An 18393-nucleotide genomic window follows, 5' to 3' on the forward strand; every position below is an offset into this window, starting at 1 on the left:
GGCTGTTTCTGTTCTGAAAGGGAGTGTAACAGACTTCACAGGTAAATAACACAATCAGAGCTGCACTACAAAGTTTTGTTATGTGGCTTTACTAAGCTTACCAACTGCAGGTGGTCACACGTAGCCGTGGATGAGTCTCGAGACACAGGAAGAACAAACCATAGTGCTAAATCAATGTGATGAATTTAAAAAGGCTCAAAGCAACTGCAGGCAAAAGATAAAAACATGCACACTATGCAAATGTGTAAGCTGGTAGGCTCATCTATATCACTGCATCATCACTAAGGCACAAGCAGCTCTGACTAAAACTGTGTTACTTGGATGTCGCCTGCTGTTCTGGCTCGCTTCCACTTTATTCTTTCAGCTGCAGCCGTGGTGATTTTAAATGGTCTTGGGAGTAAAGAACAAATATTAGAACATAATTCAAATCACAGAAATCCTATCAAGTCAACAAGTGCAAGGCTGTGCTGCTCTATCAGTACCTAGGATTATATTGCTATGCAAAGCCCCGTGGAAGAATAAAACGGTTTTGTAATTGCTCGCAGTCAATCAACAGGAAAATAAAATAAAGCGAGGAAGACCAGTGACTCCTCCGCTGAGAATCCACATCTCATACCTGGGCTTGTCACGGAGAGAAAAGGGGTTAGGCAATCTCTAAAAACTCCTGCCGTCCTAAAGGGACCTTCTCATGATCCAAGCTGTTGTCAACGTGTGGACCGATTAATTAAATCTCCAATTTGGATGAAAAACTCTGCTATCTTTTTCTTTTTAATAGATCATTGTTTTGACCAGACATCTAAATGCTTTCCCCCAATGAAGCAATGATGAAAAACGGCTTGAAACTAATTGCTGACTGCGTGTTCTCGTATGTTGAGGTAATGTTGCGGTTAACCGGAGGGCGATCAGTTTTATAGTTATGTGCACATAAACCAAACAAATAGGCCAACGTCAGGAGTAGTGATAACACTGCAATTACACTACATCTGCTAACTTTATTTGGATTTATGCTTCTTTAACCAATTATTTCCTATCACTCAGAATTAAAGTGGCAGCGTTTGTTGTACTGTCCTCTGATGTAGATGTAAGCCCCCTAATTTGAAGCACTTAAATCCAGCTCTTTAACCTCGTAGTCGCTGTCTCATTGCAAAATTGCTGGTGTATTAAAGCCTGACAGCAGTCTCACTGCAGCTTCAGCGAAGCAATTAAGACTTTATCCTTATTGCACCAAATTACACAAGTCTAAACTGGTGTAGCCTCAATCTGTCACTGTGTCAGACGAATTAGGACACAGCTGCAGACGTCCTGCCCGCTGGGCGTCTGGTCGCCTCCCTCTGGACCCATGAAGAGGGCATCAGGTGGGACGTCAAATCATCAAGCATGGTCTCCTTGTTCCCAAAAAAGAAAATTGACTCTAATGACCACAGAGGACATGTGAAAGCTGCCTGCTCGACCACAGAGTGCTTGTACATCGGGCTCCTATTCTGCTAACAACTGGATGAGAAAAGTTTTTTAGAGAACGTGTAAATGCTCGGTCTCCCATTTTTTGGTGTTTTTGTGCGTGTGTGAGCAAATCAAGTTCAAGGTAAAGAGGAGCGAGTAAAGAAACAATGTATTGATTCACAGTCACAGTGACTTTGATTAATCGTGACATTACTTCTTTTCTTGCTGAAAAGGAATTCTGCCCAGAAAGATAAAACGGCATGAAAACAAAGACGTGGTGTTAAAAGTTCAATAAATAAGAAGAGATGCGATGAGGGAGAGTAAAGAGCGAACTCTTGAGGACGGATCCACCTGTCGATGCTGATGGCGCAGAGGTTGAGGATGCTGGCGGTGCACATCATGACGTCCAGGGTGAGCAGGATGTCGCAGTGGATGAGACTGAAGCGCCACTCCCCCACCACCTTCAACACAACAAACTGAAGTTATGCTCCCTCCGTTTCATTTTTAACTTTTTTTTTACTTTGCAAGGATTTTTCATTTCTTCACTCCTTTGGTCCGTTTTGCTAATATCTTCTTACACTGGTGAAGATGCATTAATATTAAACAGGCTGGTACAAACTTTGGCTGCTCAGTCGTTTAATATTTAACTCAGGTTTTTCTTTCCTTCAGTGTAGGCCATCACGATTTGCTTCTGAAAACTGCTCACAAAGAATTTTAAATGCAAAAAGATAATGGGTTATTATTTAAACAATGGCTATTGAATTCCTGAATTTGTCACTCTAATAGTGCTCATTATCAAGTGATTATTTTTTATTATTATTCCCAGACTGAACAGATTTCTGCAGGTATTTCATTCATTTAAGTCTCTTGGACCTGAACGGAACCTGCTTTAGTTTTCAGCACTAATCAGTGAGTTAATAAGCTGTAAAACTAATCAATAGCCACTTCGATAACTGACTCCACCGACCTCTTTGGTTATTTCCTGTGCAAAAATGTCAAACATTTCCTTTTTCCAATCTTTTAAAGGTGAGAATTTGTTGCTTGCTGAACATTATTCATTATTGGTCAGACAGAATAAGCAACTGGATAACATCGGCCTTGACCTTTAAGGGACTGTGACTGGACATCTTCTGCAGTATTTTTAGTAATTGTGTTTAATTTACAACTATTATTTTTGTTATCTATTAATCTGCTGAAGAGTCTCTTGATAACTTATGTCAAAAAATAACTTTACAATGATCCTGTTAACAATTATTCCAACAGTTCCCCAAATTTTTTGTTGATTTCCTAATTGATTATCTAATTAGTAATTGCAAGTTCTGAAATGTGAGGTTCCTGTTCCTGCTATTAGGAATATTTATCCACCATGTTTAATATCTTTTAATCCAAAAGTGGATCCATACTCATATATTTTTAGTTACTGCTGCATATAAAAGCGAGTTTTCTATTTTTATTTTTTATTTTTACTTAAAAAAACATTTAACCTCTTAATACCTGGCGTGCACATCACATTTTCAGTTATATTACCACAGTAGTTACTTTTTTAATTAAAAAAAAGTATTCTAATTTTATCATTATTATTATCACTGTCTTTTTGTCTCTATATTTTTTTTCTATATTTTTATTTTCTTTATATTTTTTATTATAGAAATAAAAAATAAATGCATATCAGACAAGAGCTTTGGTCTTAAGAGGTTAAAAAAAAATTCTAAACATGTCAGTCTAAAACACACAAAACAAAACAGCATAAATGCAAACAGTGACAGAAGTGCGCACACACACCTCCAGGTAGACCACCCAGGGCATGACGAGCGTCGCCAGCAGCAGGTCGGACACGGCCAATGAGACGATGAGGTAGTTGGTGGTGGTCTGCAGAGCGCGTTCCCGAGACACCGCCACGCACACCAGCACGTTACCGAAAACCACGCAGAAGATCAGGAGGACCAGCAGCACTGCGTAGAAGTTGTACGGAGGGGAGGAGGTCGAGGGAGAGTTGGTGCAGTTGGATGATGTCAGCAAGGAGGAGGAGGAGGAGGAGGAGGAGGTGGGGAAGGACACGGGGGAGTATGAGGGGTCACTGGTGACAAAGGCAGAGAAATTATGCTCAAAGGAGGAGAGAGGGAAGGTGGGAGAGGAGGCCTCGTCTGACTCGTTGAGCAAAGTCATGATCTCGCTCCAGTGAACATGTTCAGGCTGCAAATGGAGAAAGAGGAAAATAATTACCCGGAGAACCTTCATGGCCCAGAGTGCATTCGATTCAGCCTTTCACGATCTCAAACAAAGACCGGCTTCCTGTTCTGACAGCAGAGGAGAATGAAAGGAAAGGTTATCGCGGCACAGAGGCTTGAACCTTGTCTTTGGTCTCACCTCAGAGGGACAGCTTAGCAGGACACCACACAAAGTACATGGATACAAACAACACAGCAACCTGCTTATATACGTACAGTCAAGGTCACCGGATTGCATCGAAACCACAAGTATAATCCATTGGGTCGCTACAGATTCTTTGTGGCTAAAAATTCAAGGCAGTAACTAAAATCCATGAAGGGAGAAACAGCTGTTAGCATCAGTGACTTCCCACAAATAAAAGCAGTTTCGCTGGTAGCTTCAGGTAAACGGTGAACACGCTCAGCAGATTGGTTTCGCACAGCAAGTTCTGTCTCTATTAAGATTTCATGTTCCCATTAGTTGCCAGGATTCCTCTCACTGCTTTCTCCAACTGTTGCTGGTGACGTGAAGTTATTTCTGCATGCTGCGTTTCACATAAAACACCTGAGAAGCTTGTTTTTAAACATACACCATATCATGCATTGTTTATGTCCGTACATTGCTGTGGATGTATGAAGAAGCGATGTGGGTGCTCAGCCTTGTCGTCTGCTCGTCCCAGCGGCCCGTTATAAAAACCCTGTGCTGTCTGAAATGCATTTTGCAGCAGATATAAAACTTTTAACACGGTCAATTGTATATTTTCAATTATCTATGTATGTTCAATCTTTCATCTATGAAGGTTTTACATTTGTGTAACTGTTCCAGAGCATAGAACTGAATATTTATGCATCATCTGAAAAGAAAGTCTGAATGGCATTATGTAGGCAAGGTCAGCAGGAGGAACATTAATGCACATGTGCAGTGTGGTTTCACTATGTAGATGCTGCATTGTGCCTGGAGACCTATTTCCATTCAAATGAATGGACTCCATTATCATGTCCTGTATCCACATCTTAAAAAAAAAAACATTCTATCCTTGATGTTCAGTGTGGAATAAAAGCAAAACATCGTTCCTAGCACCGCTAATGCAGCACAGAGTCGTGTCACCTGCAGAAATTCCATAGTAGCCATAGTAGGCTGTGTGGAGAACAGGAGGGAGGATGAATACAGGAACCTGGTGAGCTGGTTTGTGCGACGGTGCAGTGAGAACCACCTGCAGCTGAATGTGATGAAGACCAAGGAGATGGTGGTGGACCTCAGAAGGAACAAGTCGCCACACTCCCCTCTATCCGTCACCGGGACTGATGTTGAGATTGTCCAGATTTACAAGTACCTGGGAGTGAGTCTGGACAACAAGCTGGAGTGGTCCACCAACACAGAGGCAGTCTACAAGAAAGGCCTGAGCAGGGGCGCCGCTATAGCTCACCTGGTTGAGCTGGCGTCCTATGTGCAGGGCTACAGTCCCGATGTGGAGGTCATGAGTTCAAATCCAGCTCATGGCCCTTTCCCACATGTCCTCCTCCACTTTCCTGCCTCTCTCTCTCACTTCACTATCAAATAAAGGCACAAAGGCCAAAAAAATAACTTTAAAAAGAAAGGCCTGAGCAGACTCCACATCCTCAGGTGGCTCAGGTCCTTCAATGTACGCAACTACATGCTCCTGATGTTTTATCAGTCTGCGGTGGCCATCTTCTTTGCTGTGGTGTGCTGGGGTGCAGGCATCAAGGACGCCAACAGACTGAACAAACTCATCAGGAAAGCCCAGTCTGTTGTTGGCTGCCAGTTGGTCATCCTGGCGGAGGTGGTGGAGCAGAGGACCAAACTGCAGGTCATCATGGACAACACCTCGCACCCCCCTCCATGAAACTGTGGACAATCTGAGGAGCAGCTTCAGCAACAGACTGATACATCACAGGAGGTCTTTCCACCTGACAGCAATAAGACTCTATAATGCTTCAATCGAAGCAGTGTATTATTGTATCATATAATAGCACATTATCATTCGCACATTCTGTTCATTTGCACATTTCTGCATCTATATCTCTTATATATTCTTGTACCTTTTGGTGACTTTCTTCTATATATCTCTATATTTTATTTAACTTTCATTTTATACCCTACCATAATATTCTGTGTTGTCTTTTGCCTTGTTTACCCCCTTTGCTGAATAGTCATGCTGCTGTAACACCAGAATTTCCCTCTGGGGATTAATAAAGTCAGTCAAAGTCTAAGTCCGATGGACAAAACTCCAGACGATGCATTTAACCTGTGCGTTTTTGCAGCATTTTCCCAGAATTTAGTATTCATTGAATGTCGGCCAAACTGTCCCTCTTGGATATCAGTGCTCAGCTGCTATCTAATCCACCCCATGACCACTGCTGCTAATTCAATTTGAAAAGTGAGCTAAGGACAGAACACTTCTCCTGACCAGTGGAAAATCAGAAGCTCTAATGTGTAAACTTTGCAAGGGGTGATTTATTAAAAGTAAGATAGAAACAGTGAATAAATCCACATCTTGGGAGAAATGCTGGCTGTTTGAGCAGGCGGATGAAGTGTGGAGAAATTGATTATCCTGCATTAAGTTTGAAGCTTTTCTTTTCTTCACAGTGAGGACCTGAAAATATCGGATTTCATACCGATTGTCATATTGGATCTGACCACAGCCTCTGTTCTGCACGAGGAAGCAGGATACAAACATTTGCAGTCTGCAGGGGGGAGTGTTTGAAACTCAGGACACCGGGTTTAAATTAATTTTAAATGTATTTAAAACAAATTGCCATGGATAAGTCTTCCAAAACTGGTTTCTTTGTTTGAAATTTTAAAAAAATGTCCCGCGGATGTGTTTGTTGCAGAGAAAAGCATCTGATCCTGTTGCAGACAGATACCTACTGAGCAAGAGACTACAAATGCTACGGTAAACATGAGGCTGGCTTTGGGTAAACAAGAGATAAACACAAAGAAACTAATTCAAGAATCCATTAATAATTCTTTCTCTGCAATCCATACCTCTGTTTAAAACTTATGATCGTACTGAAGGTATATGAGCCTCTGTAGAGACGTTATGAGGATACATGAGAGCTCCTACGTCCCCTTTTCTTATCACTCTATCGCTCTCTTCTGATACACTGGAACAACCCGGCCGTATAATAGCAAAAAGCTCTATAAAATATTTATCAGCAACAGTTGAAACGGACTACTGCCTTGCACTATCTCTGTATGAGCTTTCCTGTCAGTCTCAAGGGCATGAATAAATTCAATGAGATTTGCCACCACCTGAACGCCACCCACTCACACCATCATGCGCCTCACATCCCTCGTCTGTCTCTGACCCTGACCTGTCATCTGCATTTCTAATCAATCCATATCCAAGTTGAGCTGAGCTTAACGAATCCACGAACTATCTTATGTGCTGATCTCGCACCACTGGTCACAGCACCTAAAGAAGACGTTATCACTGATGGTATGTATTAGTTACGTCCCAGTCCATCTACGTCCCACCCTCACCTATGGTCACGAGCTCTGGGTCATGACCGAAAGAACGACATCGTGGATACAAGCGGCCGAAATGAGCTTCCTCTGCAGGGTGGCTGGGCTCAGCCTCAGAGAGAAGGTGAGGAGCTCGGACATCCGGAGGGAGCTCGGAGTAGAGCCGCTGCTCCTTTGGATCGAAAGGAGCCAGTTGAGGTGGTTTGGACATCTGATTCAGATGCCTCCGGAGAGGCTTCTTCTGGAGGTTTTCCGAATACATCCACCTAGGAGGAGACCCCGGGGCAGACCCAGACCCAGGGATTATGTTTGTCGGCTGGCCTGGGAACGCCTCGGGATCCCCCAGGAAGAGCTGGAAAGCATCACCGGGGGGAGGGAAGTCTGGAATGACCTGCTCCGCCTACTGCCTCCGTGACCCGACCCCGGATAAGTGGAAGAAAATGGATGGATGGACGGATGGATGGATGGACGGATGGATGGATGGACGGATGGATGGATGGATGGATGGATGGATGGATACTGACTGGATTCAAAGGAGGGCATGACAGGGAGAAGTACACAGACATTATTATTAGTGTGGTAAAGGTCAATACAAATACCACTACCAAAGGCAGCAGTGTGCAGGAGTGAATGGTAGCAACGGCATTCAGAATTTTATTTACGTTGATTAACCGCCAAATTAATTACAAACTATAGCAACTGATTGCAATGTTAGCTCTTTTCAGAGTTCAGCACCAAACACCTAACTACAACACTCTTGGCGGGACAAAAGAAAATGAAACTCAAACTTCCAAAACTAAACAACTTTCCTCCGGTCCCATCTGTAGACCTGAACTGAACCCAGCAAATCTCACTTCTGTTTCCTTCGCAATTGAGTTCAAAGACATCAAAGAGCGAGATGCCCCAAAGACAGAGATCCAGACCGGGATAAAGCTGTTAGCCAATAACACACTACAGTGCTGTGCGTCAGCAAAGCTGCTGCAGTCAAAGTAATAAGCAAAGGAGAAAATGAAGTCTTCAAACAGTAGCGGGGCATCCTCTGCCCAGAGCATGTTCCTGAGCTACAAAAGGTAAAACACCAATATTTTTTTTAAAACTCTGAACTCCCAGAAAGAAAACTTAGCTAATGTTTTAGAACAACACAAACATTTCTATGAGCCTAATTAAAGAAAATAATCTCCCCAATGGCTACTAAATAGACCTCATAGCGACACTGTTACCACCAAATAATACAGAAAGTCAAAGGTCTAAAGAATCAGAACAACATGGAGCACCAGCGTTGTGCGGTTACATCTGTCAGCCCCTGAGGCAACACATTTAAGTGGCAGTGAACATTAAGAGTGTGACACAAAGACTAAATCAAAAGTTGAAAATGTCACACTGATGCATGTACTGGAGCTGCCTCGCTTCAAAAATAATGACCTCAGAACAGAAATCAGAAGTTGTGTGTGACGACTTAACATGATAAAAAATGTAAAAAAACATAAATCTGCAAGTCATTGAACAGCTTGTGGAAACACTGATGCACTCAGATTAAGGAAATGTATAATTCTTCCTCCCTGTAAGTCGTCACTTTGACACAGAAGACGACAGTTTACATCCTAACACCAGTCGGATTTCACTTTGTCAAACCGTGACAATGATCTCTCCCAAACTTTAAAACTGCGTTTACTCAGAAATGACTTTTGCTGATTGTTACTTCGCTCGGATGCCAAACTTACACCGCGCAGGATGATGTACGCTCCAACTTGGTGTAATGAGAAGCACAACTGAAAATGGGTTTTTGAGTGACGTCGGAGATATATATTGAGTCCAGACGTTACACTCTTCAAATGAAAAAAACATTTGCATGTTTATTAAATCTGAATTTTTCATTGATGGAAAATAGTAGATGCAATTTTAAGATTTATTTTTTAATGAGGGAATGGAATGTCTTTATAGGAAAAAAAACATATCAGCCACAAATTACTATCCCCAAGCGAAGCATCCCTAAAATTATAACCTAAAGGCGCTGGATGGTGAAAATCCACTTTGTATTGTGTTTTGTGTCTGTTATAAACTTGGAGGTGTAAATTAAAAGTTGATAAAATATAAAGACGTTCTATTCTGCCAATTTCTCAAGCCCAAAAACTAGTTAGCAAACAAGCCACTAAGAATTCGCCCCAGGATGCAAGCAGGTAAACAAAAGTTGCTCTGTTCAAACTGTGATTGACTGATCCTGCAGGCAGCGTATCCTTCCTAAAGTGGGCTGGAACAGCAGCAGCTCGTTGGTTTTCAGAGCAGCACAGCCTGTTTAGAACAGAGTTGTAGAGTCACACTGAAATGAACCGCAGTGTTTTGAGCTGGAACACTTTCACACACACTGTGGAGGAGACATGTGTGACTTTGATCACTTTGCTCAATAGAGTCACCTTTAAACAAATCAGACACAGCATTAAAACCAACTTGTCTAATACTGTGCAGGCCCACCTCGTGCCGCCAAAACAGCTGTGAAGCGTCGAGGCGTGGACTCCACTGGACCTCTGGAGGTGTCCGTCGGTATCAGGCACGCTCCAATGTGTTAGCAGCACGTGGCCTGCAACAAAGTGCAGATGAGTGGTACGTGTTAAAGCGACATCTGCATGAATGTCAGGACTCAAGGTTTACCAAAAGAAAATGGTCCAAAACATCATATTGCAACCTTGACTTGTTCCCATAGCGCATCATGCTGTAATCTCCTTCTCAGACAAACAATGCACATGTGCCAGGCCATTCAAATCATGCAAAAGAAAAAGTGATTCGTCAAACCACGCTACCAGTCCAGCTCTGACACCGATACGCCCATTATAGGCCCTTTCAGCAGTAGACAGGGGTGAGCGTGGGCCCTCTGACCAGTCTGCAGCTACACTACGCTGCTGTTTTGCAGATACGATGACCCAGTCGTCTAGACATCACAATTTGGTTCTTGTCAAAGCTGCTCAAATCCTGACACTTGCCCATTTTTCTTGCTTCTAACACATCAACTTCAGGAAGTGACTGCTCACGTATTGTCTAATATATACCAGCCCTTGACAGGTGTCATTGTAATGAGATGATCAATGTTGTTTACTTTGCCTGTCAGTGGTTCTGATGTTGTGGTTGATGGGTCTATGTGGTCTGTTTGACAATGACACGACCTCTTTTATTGTTTAAGCACGAGGACTTGCTGATTCTATTTCACAGCATCTGGAGAGTTGAGTAAGTCTTTATTATCCCCAGAGGGCAACTTTGACATTGACAGTGATCAACACATATTCATACAACATCTAAATATGTAACAACAAAGAATAACAACATAAATGTGCCACCTGAGGTCCTTCAAGCCACACCGATCCCGTGTCCTGCTGAGGGTTTTGTATGGTCATCGCAGCCGTCTTAGTGACTTTAAAAAGATGGTCAAGATCATTCAGATTACACCTCGTAATCTTCTGGCACAAGTTAACTAGTCTTCGCTGTCTCTCTTTGTTAGCAATGCTGAACACTGACACTTCTAAACCCTCTGAGAAAGAACAACCAGATCTAGTTTCTGGTATAGTGTTTGCATCATAGTTGCATCATTCGTCTCCCTGTATTTACAGTGGTGTACTAGCATGTCCTAAATAGATCCTAAATAGAAACTGATGGTAGAATTCCATAACGCCATAAATAACTGTTGTATTCTCAAAAAGTCGACATTTTGCTTCCTAACAGTCAAAGCGTGAAACATCTAGTAGTAGCACAAGTATAACCTGCACTTTTTTAAACCTTGTTTTGAGGCGAAGTCATCAGAATTTGCAAAGGCTTTTAATCATATTTGGCTGGTGATTCCATACAAACAGCTTTCATGCCTCAGTGACCACTGAAATTACAGTTAGAGCTCTCTGATCATTCATTTAGATAGAGGCTTAGTCTTGTTAGCACAAAATAACTGCCTGGTGGTGTTACGAAACAGCTGAAAATCAACAGCGTTCTCCTTCGTTTTAGTCACATTCAAATCATCACATCAGCTTACGAATCTCATCTACAGCTGCATCATCTGCCCCCTCTTTGTCATTGTGTTGCCTACTAATGACTACATTTCAGTGCATACCTAGAGCTCTCAGCACACTCTCATTTGTGTCAAAAACAAACATGAGAGTGGACGAAACACAACCTGTGGGGGACACAGAGTGGCAGAGAAGCTTTGTGTGGCCTGTTAGTTAAATAAAAATCAATCTGCCATCCAGCAAACGGAGTAAAAATCTAAAATAAACAGATGAAGGCAGAGGAGAACTGAATAAAGAGCAGATGGGCATGATTACTGTTGCCTTTTAAGCACATTTAAAAAAGATCGCTGTGGTATCTTCCACATTATTTCCAGTCTGGTGGGCAAATTGGAGTAACACCAACGTTAGATTGTATAGAAAAGATGGACATAATCTCTGGATCTAAAAAAGTGAAGCCAATGCAAAATTGTCTTCAACCTGCATTACTTCTAACGGCCAGTAGGGGGTGCCTCTGGTTGTTGCAAAAAGAAATTCTGGTAGATTAATCATAGCAACTGGACTTGAAGACGTTTCACCTCTCATCCAAGAGGCTTCATCAGTTCTGACTGACTAGTTGGGGGTTCCAGATACTTAGGAGCCATTAACACCTGGGTTTCGGTTTCAACTAGGGGTTAGTTGCTCCTCCCCCTCGTTTGTGGGTCGTTAGTGCTCCCCCTGACACTATGGGGTTCGTTAGGGTCTTTTGTGGCTAGGTGTGAATGCCACAAAAGACCCTAACAAAGCCCATTGTGTCAGGGGGAGCACTAACGATGAAGCCTCTGGGATGGGAGGTGAAATGTCTTCAAGGAGCTCAAGCAAGTCCAGTTGCTACGATTAATCTCCCAGAATAACCACGACCTGGATGACTGAGAATCTTCACAGACATGCAAAAAGAAATCCAATTGTATAGAAGTCTACTAGAAAATGACCCAGAATTTCCCTTAGTTACCCAGTAAACGTTTCTCTAGTGAGTTTATGGTCTCAATTGCTAGTTTCAAGTGTCGTTCAATACAGTATTTGTTCATTTTGTTCATTTAAAGGAAAAGAGATACTAAAGCAGGGTATGCTGAGGGGTGCTTTAGGGCGTTGGGCATGTATAGTGTTGCCAAGTTTTCAGTAGGATTCATCCCTCGCTTGATAAGTTTGGTTTTCAAAGGACCAAGATGGCGACGGCCAAAGCCAAGCCACAAAACATCCATCCATTATCTCTAAATCTTAATCCTCACTAGGGTCACGAGGGGCTCTAGTCTATCCCAGCTGACTCAGGGTGAAGGCAGGAGACACCTGGACAGGTCACCAGTCTATCACAGGGCTACACTTAGAGACAGACAACCAAGCACACTCACATTCACATCTACGGTCAATTTAGAATCACCAATTAACCTCAACATGTTTTTGGACTGTAGGAGGAAGTCGGAGAACCTGGAGAGAACCCACGCTGCATGGACAAATGCAAACTCCACACAGAAAGATCCCGGGTGTCCTCACCGGGACACGAACCGACGACCTTCTTGCTGCGAGGCAACAGTGCTAACCACTGCTCCACCTTGCAGTCCAGCCACAAAATAGTAGTTTACAAACCAATGGGTGGTGTCGCATCCACTCTATGGTTCTAATCCATCCTGTTGTACTGCATAAGCTCACAAGAGAAGTTAGAGTTACGGGGTGATAATCTGTGAAGGGTCTTGGTCAAGAGGCTTCAGGCACTGAACTGTAACAGATTCTTCCCACCGATTGAGGACTTTCTGCTCAGTTCAGAATAACAGAAAAATAAGTGAAACAATGCCACACAGCAGCCTCGCACAGTTTTTGAGCAATTTCCTTTTCATACCATCAGCGCCTGAAATTTCTCTTTCATTAAAATAGATTCACCTCAATAAAAGCTTATCAGAGCGATAAAACTGCTCTTCACACTTCTAAAAGATCATTTTTATTACGGTGCCTAATTCAGTCTTTGATCATATCAGCAGTTTCTTAACCAGTTTTCCACTTTTAGTTCATAAAAAATTAGCTGTAACACGTATGACGAGAGGATTTCGGTCTCTCCCACGTAATTTATTGCCATTCAAACACATAGCTGCCACTGAAAGCAATATACACGCAAATAGCAAAGTGAGAATATAAATAGGTAACCCTGCTGACTGTAAGGGAAAAGCCATCGTTAACATCAGTTTATTCGTTTCCTCTCAGAGCAGGGTGCAGTGATCCCTGCTGGCACTCATTCATTTTCAAATGTAGCCCCCAAAGCAAAACAGCATAACCGTGCAAACACGTCTTAAAGTGCACATACACAGCAGACGGGTTCCCTCAGGACATGGCCACAAATGCCATCTGATTTTCTAAGGTGTAATTCTTAAGGTCAGATTTTATGAGATCACATCACTGTGAGGACACGCTCAACTGACGGTAGAGCTTAAGGAGTTGCTTTGCTACGCCTCTGTAGCTTTATTTCACTCAGTGAGAGCTTGACAGCCTCCATGACTGCTTGTGATCTCCAGTCAAATCGATACATGCAACTTTTGAGCACACGCTTTGTTTAATCGCTGTATAGTTTCTCCTATTTATATCCATAATTCCAGCCACCATAGAGGCCACTTATGCACATGCAATAGACTACAGTAAAACTCTGCCGTCCGCCTCCTCACCCACACCTGTTCCACATCACCCCTTGTCCTTCAAAACCTTCACTGGAATCCCATACTGCATTAAATTCAAAATCCTCCTACTCATCCATAAAGCGCTCCATAACCAGGCCCCCTCTTACCTCAAAGACATGCTCCACCCCGACACCCCTTCAAACTCCTAATCGTTCCCAGGACCAAGCATCAAACCTGGGGGGATAGGGCCTTCTCTGTCGCCACCCCCGCCTTCTTAAACTCTCTCCCACAACACATCCATGACACCACAGACCCAGTAATTTTCAAATCCAAACTAAAAACTCACCTGTTTCGCTCTGCTTTTAAACCTTTATCTTGATATCTTGTGTTGTTTTTATCTGCTTGCTTGTATCACTGCGTAGTCTGCTTTTGTATTAGTTGCTTTTATTGTTCTTTTACCCTGTAAAGCATCTCTGAGTTTTGGAAAATACAAATATAATTAATTATTATTATTCTACCTGTGTAATTGAGGAAAAGACATTTGTGAGAGATGTGGATGTGCTGCGCCCCCCAAGCAGAGCTGAATCTCCCAAACTATTGTGAAAGAAGCAAGGCAAAAGTTTAAAAAGTGAGGTAGCGTGTTCGAGAGGATGGCAGTTTGGCTGGAAACTTGTCCAATTAGCTTTTTGAAACCAATAGAGCATTAAGCTGATGAAAGACTTTAACTTGGCTAACCTTAATCCAAAAATAATCCCCCCAACCGAAACCAAAGTTGTGTAAAGTTAATTGTTACACGACGAACTGAAGGAACAACTAAAAAATTACACGTCCAATTCAACGATTTCTCATCTGCATTTCAGAGTTTGGGCTCATTTGTCAAAGTTTCATGAGACGGCATTGTCCAAGCAAAACAAGAACAAACAAAGGAAGGCACGGCCCAGATGCTTTCCGAGCTAGGAGGTGCTCCGGCGTAATTAAAGCAGCAATTCTTCGCTGCTGTTGCTCATTAGAACCTTGATTTACTTTGTAAAGATTCACATTCATTACGGAGAAAGCCTCATTTAAGTCTGAGCATTAATCTCACTCACACAAATGTATTCAGGCAGGTGCAAAAAGCAGCGCGGAAAGAAGGTTGCGTGAATAAGCAGGGTCGTAAATTGTAGATGGCGGTCGACCGGTATGAGTTTTTCGGGGCTGACACCAGTAATTAGCAGCAATCAAGGAGAATGATAACCGACATTTGTAAACAATATAAACCTGGTGTGAAAAAAAATTTAAAAAGCCCTCAAAATTTAGAACAACAAAACTTTTCATGAGACTTTGTTGAAATGCCGTTGACATTTATGTTTTAAATATGTTTGATTACAGAACATTTCAACAGGTACGCTTCAGTGAGGTGGGATGTTGGGACACTAACGTGCAAAATTAAACAAACAGCAATTTAATGACGCAAAAGCTTCGCTAGAAAAATCTATAAATGTGACAAATCTCTCTGTTCACACATTTGGTGTTATTGTGGCAGTTACTGTTCTTACTGTTATGTGGGGAACATAAGTCAGAGTCTTGTTCTGTGATTTATGCGTTTGAATAGTGAACTGATACAACAATTAATTTACCATCTTTACTTTATCTGCACGCACTCTTGCCTCAGGCTGTGCCTCTGGATCATCTTTTGTTTCAAATATGCAAAGATTAAAATGCATAAGACAAGGATGGGATCGCCTTTGATGGGAAATAATTTTTAACATAGTGCGCTATTGTATGGACGCAAAAACATTCAAATGACGGATGTAAAAAAACACTGTTGCGGTATCCGACGCAATTTTGCTCGGATCCACATATGACAGGAGCAATTCAAGTTCTGGCGCGTAGGCAGTTCTTCTTCGTTCCGTTTATTATATTCAAAAAGACAGATTTTATAATGTTCATATCAGACTACGGTCAAAAAACTGGCGTCCTACCACTCCTGCCAGCTCCTCCCCTTCACCTGTCTCCTGTGAGTAAATCAGGCTCACAAAAAAGGTGGAGCTGGCGAACACCCATTCAGTGCCCAACACCAAGCACCTGGTGACATTCTGTGCCTCCATCAGACATCTGAATCAAATCATAAAGGGCTGAAAATGGCTCCAACAAACACCATTAAATGGAAAATGTTGTGTACACTTGCCTTTGTTTTACCTCTAACTATCAAACCTAAGCAGTGGATTTGATATCATCATGTTTTTGTTTTTTGATATTATAAACTACAGAATTTGGCTGTAAAAAGTGCTTCATTTCTGGAATATGTAATTCCATTATATAGCCTATTATCTTGCGAACTGACCTCTCACTCCTTCATCCCTGCGCTGTATGACTCTCTCCTCAGAGACATTCACCAGCCTTTTTTTTTTTCCTTATCTCCTTCTCCTCCTGTCCAATCTCCTGTTTATCTTCCTCCGTTGCTCCCTTCTGGAGGAACCTGACAGGTCTATTACATCCTTGGCCTTGTCTGCCTCCAACACTAGTGGAAAAAAAAAAAAGAAGAAGAGAAGGGAAAGAAGTTTAAAAAAAAAAAACCCCGCTCCTTCACATTTTCCTCCAGCTTTACTAAGGCTATGAGCTGGCCAGCAATAAATCTTTCATTTCGTTCAGTGCGAAGCAGGAATGAATCTCAGCCACTGGGAACGGTGTGGATGTTCGGCTGCAGTATAATCAGCTCTCTGCTGAGATCCAGGCAGAAAATATTCACAGTCGCAACCCCACTTTGACTCCCAACAGTTCCCTGAACTCCTTACCCTCCTGTTTTTCAGAAGTTTTTAACAAGCAGCCTGAGACTTTTGGAAACAAATACAATTACAGAGTCAGTTACGTAATGCAGAAAAAAAAAATCCAGAGGACTTTTCTAAATATTAGAAGTGAATGAAGCAATGAAAGACAGAAAATGTCTTCTAATGGCTGGGTTGTTCGCTCTCCAAAAAGGATTCAGAGTAGCCACTCAGAAGCAAAGCTGTTATAATACACTCGTTCCCCCTGTGCCGCTATTAAGCTGCACGTCCTCCACATGCAATTAAATCAACAACCAGTATGAAATCATGGCACCAATTCTGATGAAAGTTCCTGTGCTGAGACACCTCATATTATACCTTTGGCACATGTAGTGTAATTGAGTGAGAAAGAGAGAATGAGGGGGGAAAAAAGTCACACTTTAACGTCATTACAGGCAGGGTAACCTCAGTAGAATAAAGGAAAATCGAGTGGAAGGGAAGGGATTTTTGTGCTTCATCTGTCAAGGTCAAATGCAGGCAAGATATTATTAAGACAGACGATTATCAATAAATCATTTGCTCGGTCTAAACCTTGCCGGCAATAAGTGCTCAGTTCACGACAGGACAAGAAGAAGAGACGAAATGAGCCACGGGGGAATGCAAACGGAGGGGAGTCGGGATCAACTCCCATATAATACCACTTTCTCTTGTGAGTATTTGTAAAAACAGAATTCCCAATAAACTGATTAACAAGAGGGAGAGAAAATCAATTCAGCATCGAGTCACGTGAGAAGAACTCGACCTGGGGGTAATGCTCCGCACCAGCCACAAACATCTTTTATTCAAGAAGCAATTTGGCATCTTCTCCTTCTTTTACTCAAGGCACTTCAGCCTGTGCGAGTCACTTCCAAGTGAGGTCTGCCTTGTGTGCACAGAGTTGAAATGAAAGTAGAACAAATAGACACAGCTCGCCCGACGAGGAAACAGCGTGTGAAAACAGATTCTTAACAGCAAAACCAGTGCCCCCATTTGTTTCATAAAGACTCAAAGTGAGGAACAATCTGCCACACATGGTACAAACATTGAAGGTGTGAATACAATCAGGGTTAGCTGTTATTTATACCATATGTCCCACTGTCAGATAAGATCATCCTGCCTCGCAAAACCTGACAGCATGACTCAAACTGTGTCCTTCAGCTGCCACTCAGGGAATATAACGGCTGCCTTTTGGCCACCAGAGGGTATCGCAAATGAGAACTTCATAAAAGATATGATAGTATCTGTTTCTGCAATTCAAATGAGGGCAAGATAATTTTATTTCATTGAGGCGTAATTACATCAAGGTCTCAGTGGAGAACTAAGTAACGTAGCCGACACTCTGCCAAAATTAAAATATGATATGAGGAATGTCTTTAAAAGAAAGGTGGATGCTTGTGTGGAGGTGGGGACAAGTGTTGTAAACTGCGCTATGCAAATAAAATTGAATTGAATTTGTGCAGAAACACAGTCACAACGATTTCAAGCATCTTTGCGAGAAGACGTGTAAGAAAATTTTAAAAGAATTACAACTTTGAAAAACAGGAAACATTTTTGTCCTAAACATCCTCTGCACCCATCTTTGCAAAGACAACAACAACACAATCACTAACTGTACACTACTGAACCTCAGTGTTTCCTCACAGCATGCATGTGATATTTTTACAGCCTGTTCCACTGTTTGAATTGGTTTTTGTGTGTTTTAATAGTTCTTTAGTTTAATTATGAAATCACCTACAGCTTGAGCAACATGAATTGTTTGCAATGGAAGCATCCCATGTGTTTATGAAGAAATAAAAAGCATTAAATCCACAAGTGATAATTGTCAGAACCTGTATATTTCATTTTTGGTGTTTTATT

At 42.1% G+C, this 18393-nt stretch overlaps 1 protein-coding gene across 1 annotated transcript in view; it reads right to left on the bottom strand.

The window, feature by feature from the left end:
- The window catches only part of drd2l (dopamine receptor D2 like), a 20128-nt gene extending 10498 nt beyond the window's left edge, over positions 1 to 9630 (bottom strand). Inside the window, exons 1-3 of the mRNA XM_008302010.1 lie at positions 9604 to 9630; positions 3223 to 3633; positions 1792 to 1901 (exon numbers count right to left, since the gene is read on the bottom strand). Of these exons, the coding sequence (XP_008300232.1) occupies positions 1792 to 1901; positions 3223 to 3606 (494 nt within the window). The 5' untranslated portion in view covers positions 3607 to 3633; positions 9604 to 9630. The remainder of the gene's footprint in view (positions 1 to 1791; positions 1902 to 3222; positions 3634 to 9603) is intronic.
- Positions 9631 to 18393: the final 8763 nt, after the last annotated feature.

This window comes from Stegastes partitus, unplaced genomic scaffold (assembly GCF_000690725.1).
Source record: "Stegastes partitus isolate 25-593 unplaced genomic scaffold, Stegastes_partitus-1.0.2 Scaffold1747, whole genome shotgun sequence".
Classification (NCBI taxonomy): domain Eukaryota; kingdom Metazoa; phylum Chordata; class Actinopteri; family Pomacentridae; genus Stegastes; species Stegastes partitus.